The 25,118-nt window shown below is 45.7% G+C and overlaps 1 protein-coding gene across 3 annotated transcripts in view; it reads right to left on the bottom strand.

Moving 5' to 3' along the window:
- Positions 1-25,118, bottom strand: part of PRKCQ (protein kinase C theta) — a 116,434-nt gene that overhangs the window by 16,525 nt on the left and 74,791 nt on the right. For all 3 annotated transcript variants that reach the window (XM_029616701.1, XM_029616699.1, XM_029616700.1), the window contains exons 11-12: positions 23,321-23,494; positions 1,173-1,264 (exon numbers count right to left, since the gene is read on the bottom strand). In XM_029616701.1, coding sequence (XP_029472561.1) covers positions 1,173-1,264; positions 23,321-23,494 — 266 coding nt within the window. The remainder of the gene's footprint in view (positions 1-1,172; positions 1,265-23,320; positions 23,495-25,118) is intronic.

Raw genomic sequence — 25,118 nt, 5'->3', positions numbered from 1 at the left:
ACAATATAAAGATTCATAATAATCACAAGCAAACAAATCACCACCACTAGCATCTCAATTTCTAACATTTTCATGAGCACATTCGACACCCCTGGACATGTAAATTCTCAGGAAACAGGGCTAGTGAAAGATGCACGAGCACTTCAGCTGAATGTGGCGAATGGCTACTCTCTTTTTTTTGGCCTGTAAGTTTCCTTTCACTCATCTTGGGTTCCCAGCAGAACTGGAGCCAGCTTCCTCTGCGACTAAAGGTGCCATGAGCCTGCACACGCTGCTTACCCAGGGCTTGTCGCCATTTTAAGCCCCTCCTCCCTGTCTAGCCCCGCCCTCGGGGGGACAGTCCTCCTGCTGATAGACATGCATGGTGGCTCCCTCTGGGACCAGGCGCACGTGTTCCCCAGACTCAGCCACTAGATGCCATGCTCACTCCATGACTGGACCTCCCCTGGGAGCGCGAGGGGCGCTGTAAATACTGCTGCCACAGTACCCCCAAGCCAGGAACAGAAAGCAGCCTTGGGAATCAAACCCCTGCCCCTGTGCGTGGCAGCTCCTAACGATGCCACCGAGCCACCGGTCAGCCCTATCCTATCACTCATTAATAGCCAACAACTACAGTAAAACCCCAGAACAAAAACAGTGTCTTTAGAACATCAGCTCCTCAGGATGTGGATTGTGCCACCATGGCCGAAGGGAATTATTTTTAATATCTCTGTCCTGCTTCAGGTTTACTTCATACAGCACAAAGTAGGCAGTCAACAATACACAGTAACGAAGAATCAGAATTACAATAATAATATATTATGCACTATAAAAAAAAATACTAAGCAGCCTATGCTATGTCTACCAGGGCCATTTGAGGGTGACTGAAGCAGTATGTAAACTGGATAAGGATAATACCGGTAAATCAAGTAATACACAGCCACCCCACCTCCACAAGGCCAAACAAGGAAAAATTCCTATCATGGCAACAGAACAGGGTGCGCGTCCTGTCTATGTGGGACATGTATGCTGACTGCAGGAGGATACCTTCCTAGCAGTCTACTTCTGAGGCTGGTTTTTAACATGAACCCTTCTTCCCTTCCCAAAATATGCAGACATTTCCCCGCACGAGAAACAGAACTGGAACGGGAAGCGAGCTGTCCTGTCGTCCCCCCCCCCCCCCCTTCACTCACGTTGCTCGGGCGGTGTCGAATTTATGACAGTTTTGTATGTGAAACATCAGGTCTCCTCCGTTAAGATACTCCATCACAAAAAAGAGGTTTTCCTGATGGGGGAAAAAAAAGAGGAAAAAAATGGTTTAGAATGTGAGATATCAGAGAAAACATAGAAAATGACGGCGGAAAAAAGGAACAAACGGTCCATCCAGTCTGCCCAGCAAGCTTATGGTAGCATCTGCTGCACCATACAGGTCTCCCCCATACTTATCAGTTTCCCAAACTCAGGGCACTTGTTGGTTGCTGTCTGAGTCCAATGCCCCGTTACCTCTTGCCGTTGAAACACAGAGCAACGTTGGACTTGCATCCAAAGTATCAGGCTTATTGGTTAAGGGTAGTAACCGCCACACCAGCAAGTTACCCCCCCATGCTTATTTGTTTTCCCAGACTGTAAGATCCAATGCTCTTGTTGGTTGCTGTCTGAATCTAATTCCCCTTTTCCCCCCTGCCGTAAAAGCAGAGAGCAATAATGGAGTTGCATGAACAGTATGAAGGCTTCTTGGTTAAGGCTTATACCAGAAGGGAAAAAGGCTATGAGCTATGAAACCCACCGGGTGCGTTTTCAGATTCATTCAAGCTCCGGGGCTCCCCAGGGCTCGTCCTTGTCCCCTGCACTATTTAATATCTATATGGCCCCGCTCTGCAAATTTTTGGCCGGTCTAGGAACAGTGCACTTCCTATACGCCGACGACGTTCAAATTCTACTCCCGATCGAAGGATCCTTAGAGAAGACCCTGAAACTCTGGAATATATATATTTAAATGCATACAACCACCACTTACTCAGATGTACCGGGCTTTAAATCATTCAAAACCAGAAATCCTCCTGATTTGCAACAAAGTCACTGAAAAGATAATTTCAGATATTAATCTAACATCGGCACGAAGTAAGAGACTTAGGCTGTATATTAGATAGCGAACATGATCTAAAGAAATCAATAAAAGCCATAGTAAAAGAGGGCTTTTATCAACTACAGATTTTAAAAAGTCTAAAACCCCTGCTACACAACAATGACTTTCGAACGGTCCTGCAAGCGCATCTTTTATCTAAACTAGACTACTGCAGCGCCCTTCTTCTAGGCCTCCCTACCTCCTCCATCCGTCCTTTGCAACTTTTGCAAATTGCTGCCGCGCGGCTTCTAACCAGCAGTAATAAATATGACCGTATCACCCCCGTCCTGAAAGATCTCCACTGGCTGCCAATCCACCAAAGAATTCAATTCAAACGTCTGACTCTAATACGCAAAACCATCTACGGAGAAAAAATTGAATGGCTGAATGTGGCTCTGCATATCCACACCCCCACAGAGAAACTTAAGGTCCTTAGGCAAAGCTTTGTTATCTATTCCATCGCCAAAAACAGCTCACATAAATACAGTTTGAGAGAGGGCACTATCTCTGGTAGGCCCCAAAGCATGGAATTCCCTACCGCTAGACATTAGGCTAGAGTCAAACCTTCACTCATTCAAAAAAAAGTTGAAAACATGGCTATTCGAACAAGCCTTCATGCAGACGGGATGATCCCCTACATGTTGCTATCCCGGTCGCCAGACTAGCGACCGGGCGCTTACCTCCGTGCCGAGGCCCCCGCTCGTGTCGCGCTCCGCCGGGGTTTCAGGCCTGTGCAGCCGCATGGCAGCGGTGTCTCCCTCGTGGAGACGCCGTCGAGGCCGATTCTAACTCCTCCCCCCTGCCGAGGTACGCGCGCGAGGGGACAGCATTTGTAGGTCCAGCACCCGGAAGTGCTGAACCGCCCCTTTCCTGACGTCAGAGGCTGGCTGGCTATATAAACCAGCTTCAGTCTCTCTTACCTTGCCTTGCAACGAGGTCGCTCCTGTGAGTACTTAGTTGCTTCCCTGGATCCTGCCGTGCTCCGTTCCTGCTTGTTCCAGTCCTTGTTCCTGTGGTTCCTGCCGGGCTCCGTTCCTGCTTGTTCCAGTCCTTGTTCCTGAGAATCCGTTCCTGTTTGCTCCTATCCTTGTTCCCGTGGTTCCGCTCCAGGTTTTCCAGCTTTTCGTCTTCAGCCAGCCTTGACCTTCGGACTTCTGCTTGACCCATCTTGTCTTCAGCCAGCCCTGATCTTCGGACTTCTGCTTGACCCTTCTCGTCTTCAGCCAGCCCTGACCTTCGGACTTCTGCTTGACCCTTCTCGTCTTCAGCTGGCCTTGACCGTCGGACTTCTGCTTGACCTTTCTCGTCTTCAGCCAGCCCTGACTACCCGACCTCCTAAGTCCCAGCGACCCGGACCCCTACGGGCTCCTCCTGGAGGGGTCTCGGGTTTCCAGGGCGAACACTTGCTCCTACCCGCCAGATCCGTACCGCCTCCCGGCTCCTTTTCCATCGTCTGGTTTCCACTATCCAGACAGCCGGGCCAAGGGTTCACTAAACAGACTTTTCATAACAGTTTGCAAGGCCATGGACCCGGCGGACACTTCCGGCCTGCAGGCCATTCCGGGAATGGCTCAAAGAATCCAGCAACAGCAACAATGTTTAGAAGTATTGGCTGCCACGGTAGACCGCCTGGCGAATCGCCTGGACGCTCAGCCGCGTGACGTGGTGGTACAGCCATCACTCCCAGCACTAGTACTTCAGCCGTCCGTGCAGACCCAACTTCCGGCTCCTACGCGTTACTCAGGGGATGCCAAGACTTGTAGGGCCTTCCTGAATCAGTGCTTCATCCGCTTCTCCTTGCTGCCGGGGCAATTTCCTTCTGATGCTGTCAAGGTCGCCTACATCTTGTCCCTGCTTGATGGGAAGGCCATGATATGGGCTTCGCCCCTCTGGGAACATCAAGATTCTTTACTACAGGACCTGCAAAGATTTGTGGATCACTTCAAACAGACTTTTGACGAACCAGCTCGCCAGACTACCGCCACTACAGAAATTCTTCAATTGAAACAAGGGAGCCGCTCGTTAGCGGACTACGCCATTGAATTTCGCACCCTGGCTATGGAGCTTGGGTGGCAAGATAATTGCTTGCGAGGCATTTTCTTGGAAGGTCTCGCAGGACGTATAAAAGACGAACTGATGACTCGGGACATTCCCACTACCTTGAACGAAGTGATAGATTTGGCGGGGAGGATCGACCGACGCCTTCAGCAGCGAGCCAAGGAGGGCCGAACTATTAGGCGACCGGTCGCTCTGGCTCCCACCTTTTCACGGCCTCTGACCTCGGCCCATAAGACACAATCCACTCCCAGTCATATCTCCTCCGAGGAGCCCATGCAAATTGGGCGAACGCCGCTAACCGACGAGGAGAGGAGGCGACGCCGCACCCTAGGACTGTGTCTGTACTGTGGTACCAAGGGTCATTTGTTGGCCCAGTGCCCCGTGAGGCCGGAAAACGCTTGAACCTAGAGAAGAAGGAGGAGATCTCTCTAGGTTGTCTTAATCCTGCTCCTCAATGTACGGTACCTGTCACCCTGGATTACCCAGGAGGCTCCTTCCAGACTCTAGCATTTATCGATTCTGGAGCTGGAGGGAATTTTATCTTGAAAGAACTGGTCAATCAACTGGGGCTTCCCACATTACCCCGGGAGCCTCCGCTCCGAGTCACCTCGATTCAAGGAACTCCGTTACCGGGAGACATCTCGGAGGTCACTGGACCCCTCACTCTTCGGACCGGGACCCTCCATACTGAGAGACTTTCTTTCATGCTATTGGAAAAATCAGTGCATCCTATAGTCCTAGGTCTTCCATGGCTGCAACAGCATGCTCCGATCATTCATTGGGATTCTCTTCAAATCGCCCAGTGGAGCGCCTATTGTTTCCAGAACTGTTTGAACTTGCCTCAGAGACCAGCTGTTCCGCTCTGTCAGGCCGCCTTGGAACTTCCAGTCCCCTATCAGGATTTCGCGGATGTATTCTCTAAACAGAAGGCGGAACTCCTCCCTGTTCATCGACCATTTGATTGTGCCATCGACCTGCTTCCCGGCACCACTCCTCCGCGAGGCAGGGTCTATCCCTTGTCTATACCTGAGACTCGGGCGATGTTGGACTATATTACTGAAAACCTTGCCAAGGGCTTTATCCGTCCTTCGCACTCGCCAGCTGGGGCAGGTTTCTTTTTTGTGGCCAAGAAGGATGGTACCCTCAGGCCATGTATTGATTATCGTGGATTAAATACTATCACCAAGAAGGATCGGTACCCGCTTCCATTAATACCTGAGCTATTGAACAGACTCCAAGGAGCCAAGGTTTTTACGAAACTTGACTTGCGTGGGGCTTACAATCTAGTCCGTATCCGTCCCGGGGACGAGTGGAAGACGGCCTTCAACACCCGGGACGGTCATTACGAATATCTTGTAATGCCTTTCAGATTATGTAACGCCCCAGCTGTTTTCCAGAATTTAATGAATGAGGTACTCCGTGAGATGCTCCACTCATTCGTTATCGTGTATCTTGACGATGTCTTGATCTACTCTCCGAACCTTGTTTCTCATCGTCATCACGTCCGACGGGTGTTACACGCCTTAAGAGACAATCAACTGTATGCCAAGCTGGAAAAATGCCAGTTTGAGTGCGAGACACTTCCTTTCTTGGGTTACATCGTTTCGTCCAGTGGCTTCCAAATGGACCCGGAGAAGGTCGCTGCTATCTCTAATTGGCCCCGACCGGTGGGGTTGAAGGCTCTTCAACGTTTTCTTGGTTTTGCCAACTTTTACAGACACTTTATACCACACTACTCTCAAAAAGTGGCCCCGCTTACTGCACTCACCCGCAAGGGTTCCAACACTCATGACTGGTCCACTTCTGCTTGTCTCGCCTTTGAGGAACTAAAAAAAGCCTTTTTACAAGACTCTTGCTTGCGCCACCCAGATCCGCAGCGCCCCTTCATTGTGGAAGTGGATGCTTCCAGTTTGGCGGTTGGGGCCGTCCTCAGTCAGCACGATGCCTCCGGCAAGTTAATGCCTTGCTCTTACTTCTCAAAGAAATTTTCATCGGCCGAATGTAATTACGGTATCGGAGACAAAGAGCTCCTGGCTATCAAACTCGCCCTCGAAGAATGGAGACAGTGGCTTGAGGGAGCCAATCATCCAGTGACCGTATATACAGATCATAAGAATTTGCAGTACTTGGCTCAAGCCCAACAGTTGAACCCTCGTCAAGCAAGGTGGTCACTGTTTTTTAGTCGCTTCAATTTTATTCTTAAATACCGACCTGCGGAAAAGAATGTTCGGGCAGACGCTCTATCTCGGACCACTCAACCTGAAGAGGAGGAGGCTTTGCAGCACATTTTGGACCCAGCAAGCATACAACTGAACCTCACTCCGCTGGACAGCACTATTAAAACTCCTGTACCCAAAAGACTTCGCAGAAAGGTCTTAATCTGGGGGCATGATTCCTTGACCGGAGGGCACGCGGGAGTACAAAGAACACTGGATCTTATAGGTCGCTTCTATTGGTGGCCTGGACTTCGGAGGGATGTTTCCCTTTTTGTTAACTCCTGTCCTACCTGCGCTCTACAAAAACCCCTAACTGGTTCCAAAAGGGGTCTCTTACAGCCATTACCGATCCCAGCGGAACCTTGGACACATATTGCTACAGACTTTGTAGTAGAACTTCCGCCTTCTCAAGGCAAGACGGTGGTTTGGGTCACCGTGGACCGATTTTCTAAAATGGCCCATTTTGTGCCTTTACCCAAACTTCCCTCCGCTACGGAACTGGCTTTCTTGTTCGTCCACCATATTTTTCGCATCCATGGGCTACCTCATGATATTGTCTCTGACCGTGGGCCCCAGTTCACCGCCAGGTACTGGAGAGCACTATGCAAAAAATTCAAGATACAGTTAAGTTTCTCCACTGCGTTCCATCCACAGAGCAATGGCCAAACGGAACGCATGAATCGTTCATTGAAGTTGTTCGTGAGGGCTTTTATCAATCACAAACAGGACAATTGGGTAGATTTGTTACCTTGGGCAGAATTTGCCTACAACAATCAAGTGCACGCCGCAACCGGAAGATCTCCTTTCCAGATTGTATACGGGAAACAGCTTAAACCTCCCTTGCCGCTACCCATACCAGTCTCCTCTCCTGCCGCTCAGTCAACCGCTAACCAACTGGATAGACTTTGGGTTTCTACGCAGCACCGACTACAAAAGGTGGCACTTGCTTCTAAACGATTTGCCGACCGGCATCGAAAGGCCGCACCACTGTTTCTCCCAGGGGACAAGGTATGGCTCAGTACCAAACACCTCCATCTCAGACAACCATCTAAGAAGTTGGCACCCAAATTCTGCGGTCCTTTCCGCGTAGCAGAGAGAGTGGGCATGGTTTCTTACCGCTTACGACTACCCACTTCCCTGCGCATTCACAACGTTTTTCACGTTTCTCTTCTGAAGCCAGTCATACTCTCAAGATTCCATCCTAGACCCCCTGATGCTACCCCGGCACCTACAGTGGAAGATCCCACCTTTCAAGTGCGTGAAGTACTGGACACTCGCTTTGTCAACAGACATTGGGAGTATTTGCTAGCATGGGAGGGTTGTGGAGATGCAGACAATACATGGGAACCAGCTCGCAACATCCTAGACAAGTCTCTCCTGCGACAGTTCCACTTGGATCACCCTGAAAAGCCTGGTCCTTTGAAGAGGGGGCGTAAGAGAGGGGGTACTGTTGCTATCCCGGTCGCCAGACTAGCGACCGGGCGCTTACCTCCGTGCCGAGGCCCCCGCTCGTGTCGCGCTCCGCCGGGGTTTCAGGCCTGTGCAGCCGCATGGCAGCGGCGTCTCCCTCGTGGAGACGCCGTCGAGGCCGATTCTAACTCCTCCCCCCTGCCGAGGTACGCGCGCGCGAGGGGACAGCATTTGTAGGTCCAGCACCCGGAAGTGCTGAACCGCCCCTTTCCTGACGTCAGAGGCTGGCTGGCTATATAAACCAGCTTCAGTCTCTCTTACCTTGCCTTGCAACGAAGTCGCTCCTGTGAGTACTTAGTTGCTTCCCTGGATCCTGCCGTGCTCCGTTCCTGCTTGTTCCAGTCCTTGTTCCTGTGGTTCCTGCCGGGCTCCGTTCCTGCTTGTTCCAGTCCTTGTTCCTGAGAATCCGTTCCTGTTTGCTCCTATCCTTGTTCCCGTGGTTCCGCTCCAGGTTTTCCAGCTTTTCGTCTTCAGCCAGCCTTGACCTTCGGACTTCTGCTTGACCCATCTTGTCTTCAGCCAGCCCTGATCTTCGGACTTCTGCTTGACCCTTCTCGTCTTCAGCCAGCCCTGACCTTCGGACTTCTGCTTGACCCTTCTCGTCTTCAGCCGGCCTTGACCGTCGGACTTCTGCTTGACCTTTCTCGTCTTCAGCCAGCCCTGACTACCGGACCTCCTAAGTCCCAGCGACCCGGACCCCTACGGGCTCCTCCTGGGGGGGTCTCGGGTTTCCAGGGCGAACACTTGCTCCTACCCGCCAGATCCGTACCGCCTCCCGGCTCCTTTTCCATCGTCTGGTTTCCACTATCCAGACAGCCGGGCCAAGGGTTCACTAAACAGACTTTTCATAACACTACATATTTCTCTTATTTTATTTTCCCTTTTATGTTGTTTATTGTTTTTTAATTATGCCACTCTGTTATTATCTAAAATATATGTATTGTATTTATTGATTTTAGTTTAATTTTAAGGGCAGTCTTTTCCGGAATTTAGAGTTTTTATTTTTAACATTAGCATTACCTAAGTTAAGTTTTTTAACCTGTTAACCTAAATTAACCTGTTCTATCCCCTTTATCATTTTAAATTGTTGTAATTTTGTTTTATTTTTCTTAATGGAGTGTTATACTTGGACTTGCCTTGTAAACCGATATGAAGTCAAACACAAATGTCAGTATATAAAAGCGAATAACTAAATAACCACGACAGAATGTGAGATACCAGAAGGGAAAAAGCTATGAGCTGTCACAAGACCTGTGTGTGAAACCCACCGTGTGCGTTTTCAGTCTAATAACGACAGAATGTGAGGACAGCGTATCACAGTCATTAATGCACTGCTGAAGCTTTTCCAAAAACTGTTACATTTTCCCTCCCTTTGGGTCTAGTACCAAAACAGCCACAGCTGACAGTTTACACTTATTCCTGTAATGCCTTTTCCCTTCCTCGGCAGACCTCATATCTTCCCGCTCATCTGTCCCTAGACTTTTACCACATGATCGAAATAGGTGAGAATCAGGAAGCCTGGGGCATCCGTCCTATGGCAGAGCCTAGAGACCAGGAAACCTGGACTGCAATTTCCCATTCCCGAACCCTGCTGGGTATAGTTAACCCTTTAAGAACATAAGAAATTGCCATGCGGGGTCAGACCAAGAGTCCAACAGTGGCCAAAACAGGCCACAAGAACCTGGCAATTATCCAGACACTAAGAAGATCCCATGCTACTGATGCCAGTAATAGCAGTGGCTATTCCCTAAGTAAACTTGATTAATAGCCGTTAATGGACTTCTCCTCCAAGAACTTATCCAAACCTTTTTTAAACCCAGCTACACTAACTGCACTAACCACATCCTCTGGCAACAGATTCCACAGCTTAATTGTGCATTGAGTGAAAAAGAATTTTCTCTGATTAATCTTAAATGTGCTACTTGCTAACTTCATGGAGTGCCCCCTAGTACTTCTATTATCTGAAAGTGTAAATAACCAACAGGCCGATTCAGTAAAGTCCGCCTGTGCACGCGATTCAGTAATTAAATTAGGCCCAGCAGTAGAAACGGGCAAAAGGAGGCACTAGGGACACTAGCACGTCCCTAGCGCCTCCTTTTGGCCTGGAGCGGCAGCTGTCAGCGGGTTTGACAGCCGACGCTCAATTTGCCGGCATCGGTTCTCAAGCCCGCTGACAGCCATGGGCTCGGAAACCGGACGCCGGCAAAATTGAGCGTCCGGTTTTCGACCCGACAGCCGCCGGACGACTTAAAACATTTTTTTTTCTTTTTTTACCCTTCGGGACCTCCGACTTAATATCGCCATGATATTAAGTCAGAGGGTGTACAGAAAAGCAGTTTTTACTGCTTTTCTGAGCACTTTCCCAGTGCCTGAAGAAATTAGCGCCTACCTTTGGGTAGGCGCTAATTTCTGAAAGTAAAATGTGCGGCTTGGCTGCACATTTTACTTACTGAATCGCGTGCGAATACCTAATAGCGCCCTCAACATGCATTTGCATGTTGAGGGCGCTATTAGGTTCGGCAGGTTGGATGCGCGTTTTCCGCCCCTTACTGAATAAGGGGTAAGGGAAAACACGCGTCCAATGGCAGGTTAACAGTGCGCTCCGTTAACCTGTTCTCCATTAACCTGTTCTATCCCCTTTATCATTTTGGTTGCCCTTCTCTGTACCTTCTCCATCGCAACTATATCTTTTTTGAGATGCAGCGACCAGAATTGTACACAGAATTCAAGGTGCGGTCTCACCATGGAGCGATACAGAGGCATTATGACATTTTCCATTTTATTAGCCATTCCCTTCCTAATAATTCCTAACATTGTTTGCTTTTTTGACTGCTGCAGCACACTGAGCTGACGATTTTAAAGAATTATCCACTATGATACCTAGATCTCTTTCCTGGGTGGTAGCTCCTAATATGGAACCTAACATCGTGTAACTACAGCAAGGGTTATTTTTCCCTATATGCATCACCTTGCACTTATCCACATTAAATTTCATCTGCCATTTGGATGCCCAATCTTCCAGTCTCGCAAGGTCCTCCTGCAATGTATCACAATCCGCTTGTAATTTAACTACGCTTTTCAAGATAAAAATATAGACATTTGTTAGGGGAATGCAGAATGTTTCGTAATTACTCAGCAGAAACATAACCCCCTTTTCTCAAGTCCCTGCATTGGCTCCTCATCCACTTCTGTATACAGTTCAAGCTTCTCTTATTCATCTACAAATTTATTCACTCTGCAGCTCCTCATGAGCTATCTTCCCTGCTCTCTCCCTTCATCCTTCCCCGTGAACACTCTGATCTGTGCCCTTCTCCTCCACTTCCAGTTCCCAATTCTGTGCTTTCCGGCCTGCTTTGCTTGGGAATGGACTTCCTGAGTTGGTGCGTCATGCTCCTTCTCTGGCCTTATTCACACCCTGTCTAAAAACTCCTCTTTTTGGTTTTTTTTTGAGGCTGCTTTTAAATCTTCATTCCTTCTCTCTGATAAATACTGTGCATTCCACCCAGAACAGAATTTCTGGTAAGTGGTGGAATAGAAATTTCTATAAATAAAGTAAATACATTGCCTGTAGACTCTTGTTTGTCTTGTATGTTTTTCTTCACGAGATTGTAAGCTCCTTGGGGCAGGGACTGATTCTTGCATGTACCAGTGCAGTGCTGCATAGGTCTTGGTAGCACTTTAGAAATAAGTAGCAGTTTTAGCAGAAATGGCTCTATGCCAACACAATGACCCCCTACATTATGATAGGTCCATTGATACGACTCAGGGGAGCGGGAATGCTGCCCGGGTAATTTTACCCAGATATTCAGAGGAACATATCCTGGTAAGTTTAAGACAATGGCGTTTCTGTCCGGACTCACTCAGCTAAGTGTGTCCAGTTCTTGCTGAACGTTGGTGCTACCTGGATACATTTTAGCCATGTCCCTCCCCCCTGTCTCTTTTTATTCGACTAAATTTTAGTCAGATGATGACTTTCTTGGGTAAGATTTTGCCATTGATGGGGCTGGGAAATTCAAATTTTGGGAGGTTTCATCTGACCAGCTTAAAAGTTACCCGTTTGAAGAGCAACCTCTGAGCATTTTTCCCATCCACACAAAATAGGAGAAAACCTTTAATACATAGACCCCGATGGACCTTACGCAATACAAATAGGCACAGAATAAGAGAAAGCCCATTTTGGAATAAGTTCCACTTTCTCCAACCTGATACTTTTTGAAACCTCTAAAAAAAAACAGAGTATTCACTTACAATGCAGTTTTAGCAGTTTGAGGTTAATCAGAAGTTCCTTTTCGGGAGGGATGCGCTATCATGTTAAAACGACAGGAAAACATCAGTGATATTTGTTATTGCATTTTGTCTCGTTTCCCATCTGAAACGACACAAAAAAATAACAAAGTATCATTTTTGTTGTTTCTGTCAGTTTGCTGTTCACTATTTGCAAAATAGCAGGTGCTATAAAAAAAAAAAAAAAAATACTGCACGCTGAAAGCAAAATAAACCAAACAATCGACAAAGCAAAATGAATTAACATAAATGGAAAAGACAAACAAAAAGAGATTTTCGTTTCATGCACACTCCTGCTCTTTGTGACGCCTGTAGAAGAGGCTCCATTCGTTTCAGTCTCAGTGGAAAAAAAAGAAGAGGTGCACTCAAGAATGTAAGACTGCACTGTCTGTTCCAAACGGTCATATCGCCCTAGGCCCATCCTGTACTCACTGTTTATCATGCTAAGGTTGTCATGCACGGGCTCTAATTCCATATATGGCAATGTCTGACAGAAAACAAAGAGGAAGATCCAGAATATTCCACCCACCAAATACATATAGAGACCAGGCCAATGGATCACAGCAAGAGCAAGGTAGAGTCTTTTGTTATGATGAGTAATTCTACGCATTAATGATTACTTCTATGAATGTACTGTGAATTACTTAAATTATAGGTTATTATTAATGCTGTTGTCTCTTTTAAATACTTAAATGGTGATTTTATGTAGTTTAATATTATGTATGCATAACCTAGATAGGTGATTGCTACCTATATTATATGTTAGAATGCTATGCAGATATAATTTTAATTATAAACTTCACATTCGCCTTGGTAAAATGGCATAGGAAAGAATTGCATTAAACTGTGCAGGATTATCATGTTTTGTCATCCACTTCTAGCACCTAAATTATCCAGGATCCTCACACACATCCGTACTATTTCTTGTTGGATGCTGAAACGAGAGGCATCAAGCTCCCTGGCCTCGTTCTATCACGTAGGTCTGCCAGGGACTATGATATACCGGTGCCACTGTTCAATCTACCCTACATGTGCACTTGAATTCGTGCAGGCTTGGCAGTAACCCAAAAGGTACCCACAATTAACTAGGATCCCTCTCGAGTAACAGCTGCTCGCTGTCAATCCGAGTCATTTGAATAGGCAGATTGCTTTAATTACAAGGTTTGTATTTAATTAAAAGCCTGGCACAGAGCCCTCTCACCTGTTCACGGGGAGAGGCAGCGACAGAAAGCCAATGTAAAGCAACCTGGATTACACCAGATAAAACGCTTTCTGTCATGGCAGGGCAGAGGCAAAATTCAGAAGTGTCATGAATGAAGGTAAAGTCTACTTTTGCCTGGTTAGATGTCTCCAGATGGGTTTGTTTCTGCACAGACCATTACAGGAAATGAATCTCTCGCTCTCTTTTTTTTTTTTTACTTTACTAGCGAATCTAGTGCATTTGAAAGGTGTCAGAACGACAGCACAAGAAACCAAAGTCCCTTCATCTATTCTCAGAACAGGCAAGGCAATGATCAGCGGCACTGCAAGCTTATTTCCCTCCCACACTGCGCTGCCAGTGTGGTTAAGGCCAGCAGTATAGGCGGGATTAAAAAAAAAAAAAAGCTTTGCATAAGTTTCTGGGGGCAGCTCCGTTAACAGCTGGGAGCAAAGAGCAGGGAATGGATTTCCGCCACTGTGATTAGTTGGCCCGTCTTTCAACTGAGCCAGACTAGCAGCTATCAGAAACAGGATGCTGGGCTCAGGGGACCCCTGGCCTGACCTAGTGGGGCATTTTTTTTTTTTTTAGTTCTAACACATTTCCATCCAGATCCGGGAGGGAGAGAGTAACCCGGTCCCCTGCGCTGCAAAATGTTTGGTCTCTCTTCTGAGACTGCCAGCGGGGGTGCCAATTACTGCCAAATTGTGCTGGTGCTTTCTGAGATCTGGATGCCTGGGCTGAGACCTCTGACTCATGCAAGGTGGTTTCCTTCGTGAGCTTGCCCAGTAGCACGGTTATGAGCAGCGGGTCAAGTTGGGCTAGGATGGCTCTTTTCAATCCGCCATCTCACACCTGAGACAATTTGGGATTCTTTCTGTTTCGTTCTGCTACATTTTCCTTGTCCCAAAATGCACCCCCGAACACGCTAGCGTTGTACAGAATAGTCATTTGGGGCTGATGGGTCTACATGTAAGGAGTATTATAGAGTCTGGTATAAAAAGCTTTTGCTAGCTTTAAAAGCATTGTGCTGTATTTGAAAGATCCATCGTATATCCATAACCTGTTGAAACAATACTTTTCGTTGTGTAAACTCAGATCACCTCTAGCGGCTTTTCTCAGCAGTTCCACCTTTGAAAACAGCTTCTCAGAGGGCTTTTCCTTGTTCTTTACCAAGTTTGTGGATCTCCATGCCAACTGACATCCATCCAACCAGAGATCTAGGGTCTTTAAAAGGCTACCGAAGATGCGCCTTTTTAGACAGACATTTCATCTCTCATGTTTTACTATAACATGCAGCAGTTCTGCAAGAGATGGGCTCTTAAGCATTATGAGATGTATTATCGTATTTCAGTTAGGATTGCTGGGAATGTATATATTGGGCTTTATTTTGATAAATGAGTAACTATTATGTAATTGTTTTGGTTATTGTAGGTTATTTGGTATTTACTCTACTACATTTGTATAATGTATGCAATTTCTGTTGATATTCATTGTTTTTAATATATGTATCGTGCTTTGTTACTTTTGTGTTTTAAGCATGTAGTACTTTTTTTTTTTTTTATAATCCATATGCTTATTTGGTTTGTGTTACATCTGCATTTGGTTTTCTGGCTTCAGCCATTTTGTTTATTTTATTTATTTATTTAAAATTCTTCTACACCGTCATTCATTCACCATCACAACGGTTTACAGAAAGGCACAATAAGGAAAAACTATAATTGGTATAGATTACAAATTATACATGTGCCAACAAAGAACGGTAACATATTTTAATAAGAAAGGACTGTGTGTTAATTAAGGCTTATATGTCGGTTGAAAAACTGTCAAGCGGTTCAAATCTAGCGTTAATATGCAATTGGAGATATTAGAGGGAAAAAAAACTGATTACTTGGTGCATCCTTATCTTTCAACTGTTTTCCTCCTTCTCTTTGTCTTTATAAAAAGCTTGTTTAAAAAGCCAGGTGTTCAGATTAGTTTTAAATAGTTTCAAATTTCTCTGCAGCCTTATTTCGAGTGGCATGGAGTTCCATAGGACGGTGCCAGCCAGCGACAGAGCCAATGTGATCATGACCTAATCATTCTCTGTAATTCTGCCTGGCACAAGGATGTTTATCATGCTTGCAGACTTTCCAGTAAATAAGGTGTGGCTATCTTGTTAACAATTATCAGCCAAGTAGGCTTGGGGAATGCCATCTCTTCCTACTAGGACCTAAGAGGCCAGGAGGATGATATTTAGTGCTACTTAGCCAGATAAAATGGGACTTATCCGGCTAAATAGCAGCCACTGAATATCCAGCTATGTTCAGCATTCATCATTTAGCTGGATATCTTGGGGCAAGCAATGGATGGATTGAGGCGGGGCAATTTATCCAGTGATCTTAACCGGATAAGTGCCTATATCAGCCGTATCCAGTTAAGTTAACCAAATGTATTTATTTACAAGTATTTATATACTGTCCTTCCAAAACACAATTGGAGCAGTTAAACATACACAGTATGAAAAAACAAACAAACAATAAAACAAGATAATTATAGTAACAACATTTGACATAATTATAGACAGAAGTAACAACAATTAAGCTCAGAGGTTTTACTTTATGTTACAAACTGACACAAGTTACACCTGCTCAATAGCAGGTCTAAAGTTATCCGGATATAAATTAAAGGGGCTAACTAGAACTTATCCAGTTATATTCAGCAGCAAAGCCGTGCCACTGAATATCCCTTCTACGTTAGCTGGATAAGTTATATCCAGATAACTTAGATAACCCCAGATGTTCAGGCAATGGTCACTCTAGGACCGCTGGCTGTCTAGATTATTTCAGAGCTTCGTGGTTAGGCATGAAAAAGGTGGGGTGCAGGAGAGGAAACTAAAGTGGGGTTCCTGTATGTTCTTCTACTGAAGAGAGAAGGCCTTGATATCTTGTTCTGTGGCTGGCAGCTGGGCTACATCCAGAGCAGTGTGGGCAGGCTGCTCTGTGACTGTGGAATAGCAGATAATGAAACTGCCCACACTGTGGCACACACCCTGGCGGTAGTTTTTAATCCATGGGACTTCCTATGTGGGTTGTTTGCTTTGATTATTGCCTACGGAAAAAAGTGTCCATACAAAGCTGCAGTTATTTTTCGTGCAGGTACATTTTCAAGGCAAACTTCTGTGGGTGGTTTGGATTATGCAAAACCACCTGTGTAAATGCTTCCTCTGACCAGGAAGCACCTCCATACTTACACGGGCAAAAGTGCCCGCGTTGATGTCCATGTGTATAGAATGGGCCATAATAAAAAAAAAAAAAGTCCATTTATGCAGGTAAAACAGTGTTTTATTCTTGGAAAAGGGATTTGATTAATGCCCTCTGTAGTTACTATTTTTGTTCCTTTTTTGTAAACAGGCCTTCTGCATCCAGCGACAAGAGAGGAATGTGTTTCCTTTTGGAGGTAAAGAACCAGCCATCATCAAACAAGACAGAGACCTGCGGTTCATCATCTCTGAAGACCTCAAGGTAGCCCAGTCAGTGTGACAAAGCTAATAGTATAATGGGGTTTATACCACCTTGAGAACTGTGCTCATTTCTGGAGACCACGTCTACAAAAGGACATTGAGAAGGTGGAGGCAATTCAAATGAGAGCCACAAGAAAGTGGTACGGCCTGCGCTATCCACCATTCTAAAGAGAATGATGGATGACTCTCTACAAGAGTGAAGGCAATGAGTAGAAAGGATAAAAACATTCAGATATCTAGCAGGCTTCACTAAAGTACCAGAAGGAAGTAGAAGAAAGTCATCATGGGAAGATGAAGGGAAGAAAGCTCAACCAGAAGGTGGAGCAATACTTGTTCACTGAGAGGGTGGCGGACACCTGGAACAGACTTCCAGCGGAGATGGTGGGAGCCAAAACAGTGGCAGAACTGAAGCATACATGGGACCTTATGTGCAGGGATGGAGAAGACCACAGAACAACTAAGGTCTCGGACAGCACAGTAGGCAGGTGCAAATGGGGAGACTGGGAGGAGCAAGGGGACCTTTTCTGCCAACATCTTCTCTGTTTCTGTGTTGCTCATGAGCCTTCCAGATCACACAGGTCCTCAGATTATATGACAATCTGGTGTTCTCCCTCTCCCAAATGTGATATATATTTTTTTACTTTGGACTGAATTAATATAACTTGTTGACTTTTATTTTTCCCTTTCCCACAAAATCCCCAGCCCACAAGTAACAGATATGAGACATGCTGGAAAGCTTTGTCTGAAAGCCGAGTGGACCATTGGCCCTGAAAGGAAGGAGTGGGTGAAAGTGTGCCCGGGCTACTTAAATTTGCGCAATGTGCACACTGTCTGCTCTAGTGTGAGAGAGGAGGGCAGGCATGCTTTGGAAGCTTGTTTCAAAATGTCAAACGGAATATTTATTTATTTATTTATTGGCTTTTAATATGCCGATATTCGTGGGTACATCATGTCAGTTTACAATGTAACAGGAAGGAGGAAAATACATAGAACCAGGGGGGAGGGAAGAGTTAGCAGTTGGAAAAGGAGAGACGAGGAAAAGGAGGAAACGTAGGCAGGGAAGGAAAAGGACCAGTGACTGAAAGGGAGCCACCGAGAGAGTTACAATATAACGTGGTAAACTGTGCTTTCCGGGGAAGGCACTGCGCTCAACTTTATACAAATATATATATATTTACAAATATATAACACCTCAAAGGGCCAGATCTACTAAGATCCTCCCACCCACCCCCCTCCATAGACAGAAAATAGGAAAATCCCATAAGTATGCCTGACCCAAAGTTTGACGATGCAGGAAGACATTTGTAGGGGATGGGGGGGTCCTTGACAATTGCAGCAGACTTCTCACTGTTGTCTTGGCCCCCCCCCCCTCTCCCCACAGCGGTTCACATGGCTTTTCCACTGTGGACGTTGCGCAGCACATCACAGTCAGACCAAAAAGAAGACCCTGCCATCCCCAAAACCACGACTTGTAGATTTTATGGTTTAACAATAGCTGATCCACGAAATATGATACAAATTTCTCATCCCTGCTGTGTTCATTAATAAACAGTACGATCTGATACGCTTCAGCCTGGATTAATTTAACCTCCCCCACCCCCATCAGGCACTCTTACGCTCAGGGCATTTTGAATACACTGAGCTGAATTTAGCAAATTGTGCTACTTTATGATAACAAAAGTTATCTTTCGCTTGTTCCCGCAACCTCCCCCGCCTCAGGCATAGTGAAACATTTTCTCCTAAAGGGCCAGCAGGTCCTGCCAAGGCAGCAGCACGATGCCGACCCCCATGCTAATCCGCCTGCTCCAGGAACCTCGGAAATCCACCGGCAAGCGCAGCCGAAAAACCACATTAAGGGGCTTCAGGCCCAAACGTCTTGGTTTTAACGGATGCGCGGGAGCAGAGGATCAGCTTCCTCCAAATGACCAGCTTACTGTTGTCAAAATGCGATAGAGCCTCAGAGAGAAATCTCCCATGTGAACAGAACAGAGCTGCAAAACAGGCTTAAGGACAACACGAGTTGTAGCTCACTCGCTCTCCTGGGGTAGAACTCGATTTCTGATCTTGGCCAAAGGCTGCCACTTCCAGAATGACTGAGAACATCAGGACTGTTTCTTGATCCACACTTTCTTTCTCTCTCTCTCTCTCTCTCTCTGTTGAAGTTCATGCATGCCTTTGTGTGCATATATTTATACTTAGATAAAAAGCACAGTTTCAAAAGTAAAATACCCAGATGGTTACTTGTCTTGATAAAACATGTACTTATTTATTCTTTAATGACCATGATGCACTGCCTAGAAAAATAAAAACATGGCTATTTACCAAGCCTGATATACAGACAAATCCTGGCATGCTAAGTCAGAAGTGCTGAAAACCCTTGGAAAAGCTCGTCTGCAGAAGAATGGCACCGTGATCCTACTTTATACCACTGCTTCCATCCAAACAGGTTCCCAGTTTTAAAGCATCTGAAGCACACATGCAGCCACCTCTGGGGTTGAAGGAACACAAACGTTTTCCTTGCAGAGGACTGCACGACAGCTACCCAAGCAAAGAAGTCCATGATATACTTTTTAGATGAAAAATGCGTACTACGGTTCAGCAGGCTTAATTTCAAGGTCTGAAGAAAAAAAAAAAAAGCTAAATGACCTATCAAGACATTCTGCCAATGTTTTGGAAAGGATTTACTCAGTCCCACATTTTGCCTCAGTGACTGTGCTGTCCTCGCACAAGAGAGTAGGGATCATTTCAGCAGCATGGGGTGTTTCCAGGGCTTCTTCTGCTATAGGGGCTGAGGGCCAGGCCCGTGCTGGATTCTTTTTTCCAGCAAATCGCGGGCCCCTGTAAAGAAGACAGAGCCTGAAGGGCCAAGATCCCTCAAGCTTCCTGCAGGCTCCGAATATTTGATCTCCCTTTCTTTTCAAATAAAAGAATTGCATCAGTAGCATGGGTTCTTCTTAGTGTTTGGGTACTTGCCAGGTTCTTGTGGCCTGGTTTGGCCTCTGTTGGAAACAGGATGCTGGGCTTGATGGACCCTTGGTCTGACCCAGCATGGCATGTTCTTATGTTCTTATGTAAAATTAAAACAGAAAAGCAATCAAAACGCCACAGACAAAGTGCAACGCAGAAATTCATCTGCTCATCTTTTTGTCACATCCATTGCTTTGTGTTTCTCCCAGGATCCTCTCTCCAGCAGTAGGGCTTGGATATGGAGCCACGGACCAAGGCCTGTGTAGGTGGCAGGAGGTCACAGGCCTGCAGTTCCCTTTAGGACAAGCTCCCAGGGCTGCTCGGTCAACATTCATTTTAAATTTTCAGGGCCTTGTAGCCTTCACAAGGCTTTTTATTGTTAACTTCAGCAAAATATGGATTCAGATTGCAGCAATTTCAACAAAGAGCCATTACCCCACAACTATGGTATATGATACCAACAGCAGTGCGGTGGGAGCTGAATTATCACAGATTTCAGAAAAGCGTCAAGGCTTTTCTGTTCCCTGGTGATTGAATGGGTGAGGTTGCAGGGGTACATGGTTTAACAGTGAAGAGGATGAGCATGTTTGTTCTTTAATTTTATGGATGTTTTATTGTAAACTGCTCTGATAATTTACACACCATAAGCAAAGCTATTAAATAATAAAATTAATGATTTGCCGTGCCCTGCCATCCAGAGGCTGTGGCTGCTCCTAGGGATCAGATATACCAGGCATTTTTCCCATGGACACAAAACGAGACGTGCATCAGTTGTTACTTCTGATAAAAGATTGTCTGATGCACATACACCTCTGATACACAATTCATAGTAATAACAGTAATACCGTAATTATTCTTAAGAGTGAAAAAGTACTTAGCACTCAAAGTGTTGGCTTATCCTGTGTCAAAAAAGCACAAAACAAAGGTTTGGGGTAAAAGAAAACTGGTTAATCCATATGAAACACATATGTTAAAATCTCTCTTTTTTACCTATGGAGAATGCACAAAGCATATTACGAAGCCTTGAAGCTTCAGCATCAATATTTCTGTTACAGTCTTGCTGTTTGATTTTTTTGTTTGCAGGAGCTTATCAAAGGCACTCCAGCAGAGCCTTCTAAAAATATCCCATAGTAACTCTCAGTAGCAGATGTGTCACCCATTCCCTTTCCTCCTTTTAAAGTGGCTGATGCCCAGACTTTCTGACTGTAGGCGTGCTCCCACATCAAGCACAGTGAGAGCTCTTTGACGCTCCCAGCACGCCCTTCCACCGAATGGTGCTCCATGTGTGGGATAGGTCGCACCTCTGCCCTGAAAGGCCATCAGGGGAATGGGGACCAGAGATCGGCTGCCTTCCAAGAAAACTTTTGGTTTGAGGTGGGCCCACTCATTCTTGGCTGCTGCTGGCCACAGTTCGCTTCAGTGATGTCCTCAAGATATGAATCATGACATCTCCAGAGGTAATGGGTGACATGCGGCTGTATTAGGATTAGGGAAAGTGGACCAGAAGAATTTAGATGTACGTGCAGGGACAAAATAGCCCCCACCAAAATGTGAAACACTGAGAGCAGGAACTATGATTTATAGCTTAGGACTGCTTCAAACAAAGAAACTTGAGCTGCGCATGTCTGTGAACTACACAATATAAAATCCCGGACCCCAGCCCCAGTCAGTTGGTACAGATGAAAGCAAACTAAGGGGGTCATTTATATGGCGTTTTTGCATGCGAAAAGCACCTTTAATGTTTGGGGAGGGATTTCTGGCCAAGTGGGCAAGCGTGCACTGTTCTGTTCGTATGTTGCACTCTGCATGTCAAAGTGGGCCCTAACCCCTACACTAATACCTAAATCTCACCTCGAGTAGCTAGGTGGGCCTCCTATAGAGGTATAAATACCTACCTAGTATGAGGGCCTTATAGCTAGGCGTGCTCTCTCTCTCTCCCCACCCCAGTGGTTGTAGGTAGGAATTGCAACAATTGTGGCACTTACCGCAGTCTGCGGGAATACCTAGGCGAAGCGCTAAGATAGGCTGTTTATCGCAAAGTGCGCTATTACCATAAAATACACCTCTTTTCCTATCACATGCGATATTTAGTGCATTTTGATAAATCCAGGCCTAAGAGAGCAGATCTGTGCACCAGCACTGTAAATCATCATAATCTGGGGGAGAAAACATCAATATTTTGCTAGCTCCCAGCGGAGATAGAAAGGGACTGTAAGGGATAAGGGAAGTAAGCTTAATAACCAAATTCATTACAGAGTCTAATTACAGAACAAATAACCATTCTATTTTCTTACTTATGTGATTTACTTGCTTTGTATATACCTCTGCTGTTATTGTATATATATATGTACTCAGACAGATAATCATACATAAAAAGCCTTTTATACTTCACTCTTTGTGTTGTGTCCTGCAATCTGGCTGTTACAGCAGCTAATGCGGCTCTCTGATCAGTTGCCTTCATAAAAATGTGATTGCAGTATCTGCCCTGGAGAAAACTGGATTATTTGCAGGTTGTGAGACCCACTGTTAGATCAAGATAAGAATTATCTAAAAATCTCCTTGACATGCTGTACAGATTTATGGACAAGAGAAAGGCCACACATAAGGAATACGTGTTGAAAACTGCTTTGGCATGCCTAGTATCTAGCTTTAGTGCAGAGGCACTTGCTACTTAAAAGAAATAAGCCTATGCCTGGGATTTTGGAGCAATTTTCAACTTTTACTTTTGTCTTTAACACACCACAGGGAAGGAAAAGCATCAGTGACACACTTTTGCTTAATTTATGATGGCCAGCGAACAGGTTCTGGTGAATTTGGACAGTATAACATTTCAGGAACATGGTTGACCTTCATAGGAACTTCGAACTAGATTTGTCTACTATAAAGAAAGTTACTGTTCCCATGGACGAAGAGACAGATAGATGGATTGAATCACCACTTGCGCGCCTTCAGATGTGTTGAAAAGCACTAAAAAGACCAATGAGGGGTTTAGGGAGCACCTAGAAGGGGCAAATTAAAAAGCTGGCTACATTAATTCTCTTTGTACACTACGGGTTCCACAGGGAGAACAATTTGGGAACGAAGGTCAACCTCACAGCATTCTGGAGGGGTTTCTCATGGCAGCCGGACGGGATGGTGTCTGGTCTAGGAGACCCATCTGTCTGCCTGATAGGAACAAGTCTGTATATCATCTGAAAGCACTGTATACCATCTTTTCAATTCATGCGCAGTGAACTCCTAGTGACACTCAGAACGTGCAGACACCCATGTGTGATTCACCCACCCCAAATTCAGCAATCAAAATATGTACAAAGGCACTTGAAAGAAGATTTCTCTTTCATTTCACACACACACGGGGAGCACAGAGGGCTACATGGAGCCTGGTGACGGAGAAGAAAGCGATTAAACACGAGCACTCAAAAAAGTCATCCGTCAACTGAACTGCTGCTATTTCCAAATACGTGATTTCATGTCATATGTCTTATTTTATTAAAAGCTAAGCGAATAGCGTAATCTTTTACCTTGGTTTGGAAGGTGCAGTACAGGTGCGTCAGGAAAGGATGCTCCCAGGCCAGGGACAGGACTCTCTTCTCTACCATGGTACATTCCACGTCGTCATCCATCAGGACTACATCTTTCTTCAGGGCTTTCACGGCAAAGAACTGATTTGCCTTCCTAAGCTCTGCAAGAAACACCTAGAAGAAGAGGATTAGCACTCTCTTGGGGAGTTTTCATCACTGGCAAGGAAGTGAAAGTCAACGGACCATGCAGCATAAGGTGTGAAAGGTGTGCCGGTGAATTTTGTTCTATTAAATGGTGACTGCTGGCCTCAAAATGTGAGATGAATACATTACTGCTAATGTGACTAAACACCAAGTCAAAGCAGCAGTTTCACAAAGCTAAACATATTATTCCTTCTTACACTGCTCTGTCATGGGAATGCAGCTTGACTGTTCAGGTCTATGACTGACTACTTCCATGACAAAATTCATCAAAATTAGTCTTGAGTTCTAACTATTTCACCTTTACCTGCCTCTCCCCCCAGCCTCCGCCACTCTCTCCTCCTTTCCTGAAGTCACACTGGAGGAAACTGCTCGTCTTCTCTCTTCCTCCAAATTCACTACTTGTTCCTCTGACCCTGTCCCCCCCACCCGATTCCTCAACTCCATCTCCACTGCAGTCATTCCTTCTATCTATCACACCCTCAATCTATCATTCCCCACTGCCACTGTTCCTGCTAACTTCAAACGTGCTATAATCCTACCACTCCTTAAAAATCCCTGACTGGTTCCTACCTGTCCTGCTAACTATCATCCCATATCCCTTCTCCTTTTTGCCTTCAAACTAGTTGAACGTGCTTGTTCACTGCCGCTGTCTTCACTTTCTTACATCCCAAGCTGTTCTTGATCAATTCCAGTTTGGTTTTCACCCTCTACATTCAACTGAAACAGCCCTTGTCAAAGTTTCCAATGACCTGCTAATGGTTAAAGCCAAAGGTCTTTATTCGGTCCTTATCCTCCTTGACCTGTCTGCTGCTTTTGACACTGTTGGTCACTACCCGCTCTTTGATGCTCTGTCCTCGCTTGGATTTCGAGACTCTGTCCTGTCTTGGTTCTCTTCTTACTTCTCCCATCGCACTTTTAGCGTTTCCTCTGGTGGCTCCTCCTCTACTGCCATTCCACTATCAATTGGTGCTCCTCAGGGCTTCGTCCTGGGCCCTCTTCTCTTCTCACTATACACTAACTCCCTTGGTGCTCTGATATCCTCTCATGGCTTTCAATACCATTTTTATGCTGATGACTCCCAGATCTACCTTTGTACAACCAGAAACTTCACCAGAAATCCAATCCCGGATCTCGGCCTGCCTGTCTGACATTGCTGCCTGGATGTCCCACTGCCACCTTAAACTCAACATGGCCAAGACAGAGCTCCTTATCTTCCCCCCAAACCACCTCCCCTCTTTCTTCTTTCTCTGTTTCTGTGGATAACACGGTCATCATCCTGGTCCCATCAGCTTGTAACCCTTGAGTCCTCTTTGACTCCTCTCTCTCCTTCTCTACACATATCCAAAACACTGCTAAAACTTGTCGTTTTCTTTATAACATTGCCCAAATCCGTCCTATCCTTTCTGAACACACTACCAGAACCCTTATCCATTCTCTCATCTCCTCCCGCTTAGACTATTGCAAGCTGCTCCTCACAGGTCTCCTATCAAGCCATCTCTCTCCACTGCAATCTGTCCTAAATTCAGCTGCACGACTTATCTTTTGTCAGTCACTGTGCTCACATAACCCCTCTTCTGAAGTCACTGCATTGGCT

This window comes from Rhinatrema bivittatum, chromosome 9 (genome assembly GCF_901001135.1).
Source record: "Rhinatrema bivittatum chromosome 9, aRhiBiv1.1, whole genome shotgun sequence".
NCBI lineage: Eukaryota > Metazoa > Chordata > Amphibia > Gymnophiona > Rhinatrematidae > Rhinatrema > Rhinatrema bivittatum.
The sequence above is the reverse complement of the archived record's forward strand: the minus strand, read 5'-3'. Positions and strand labels throughout refer to the sequence as shown.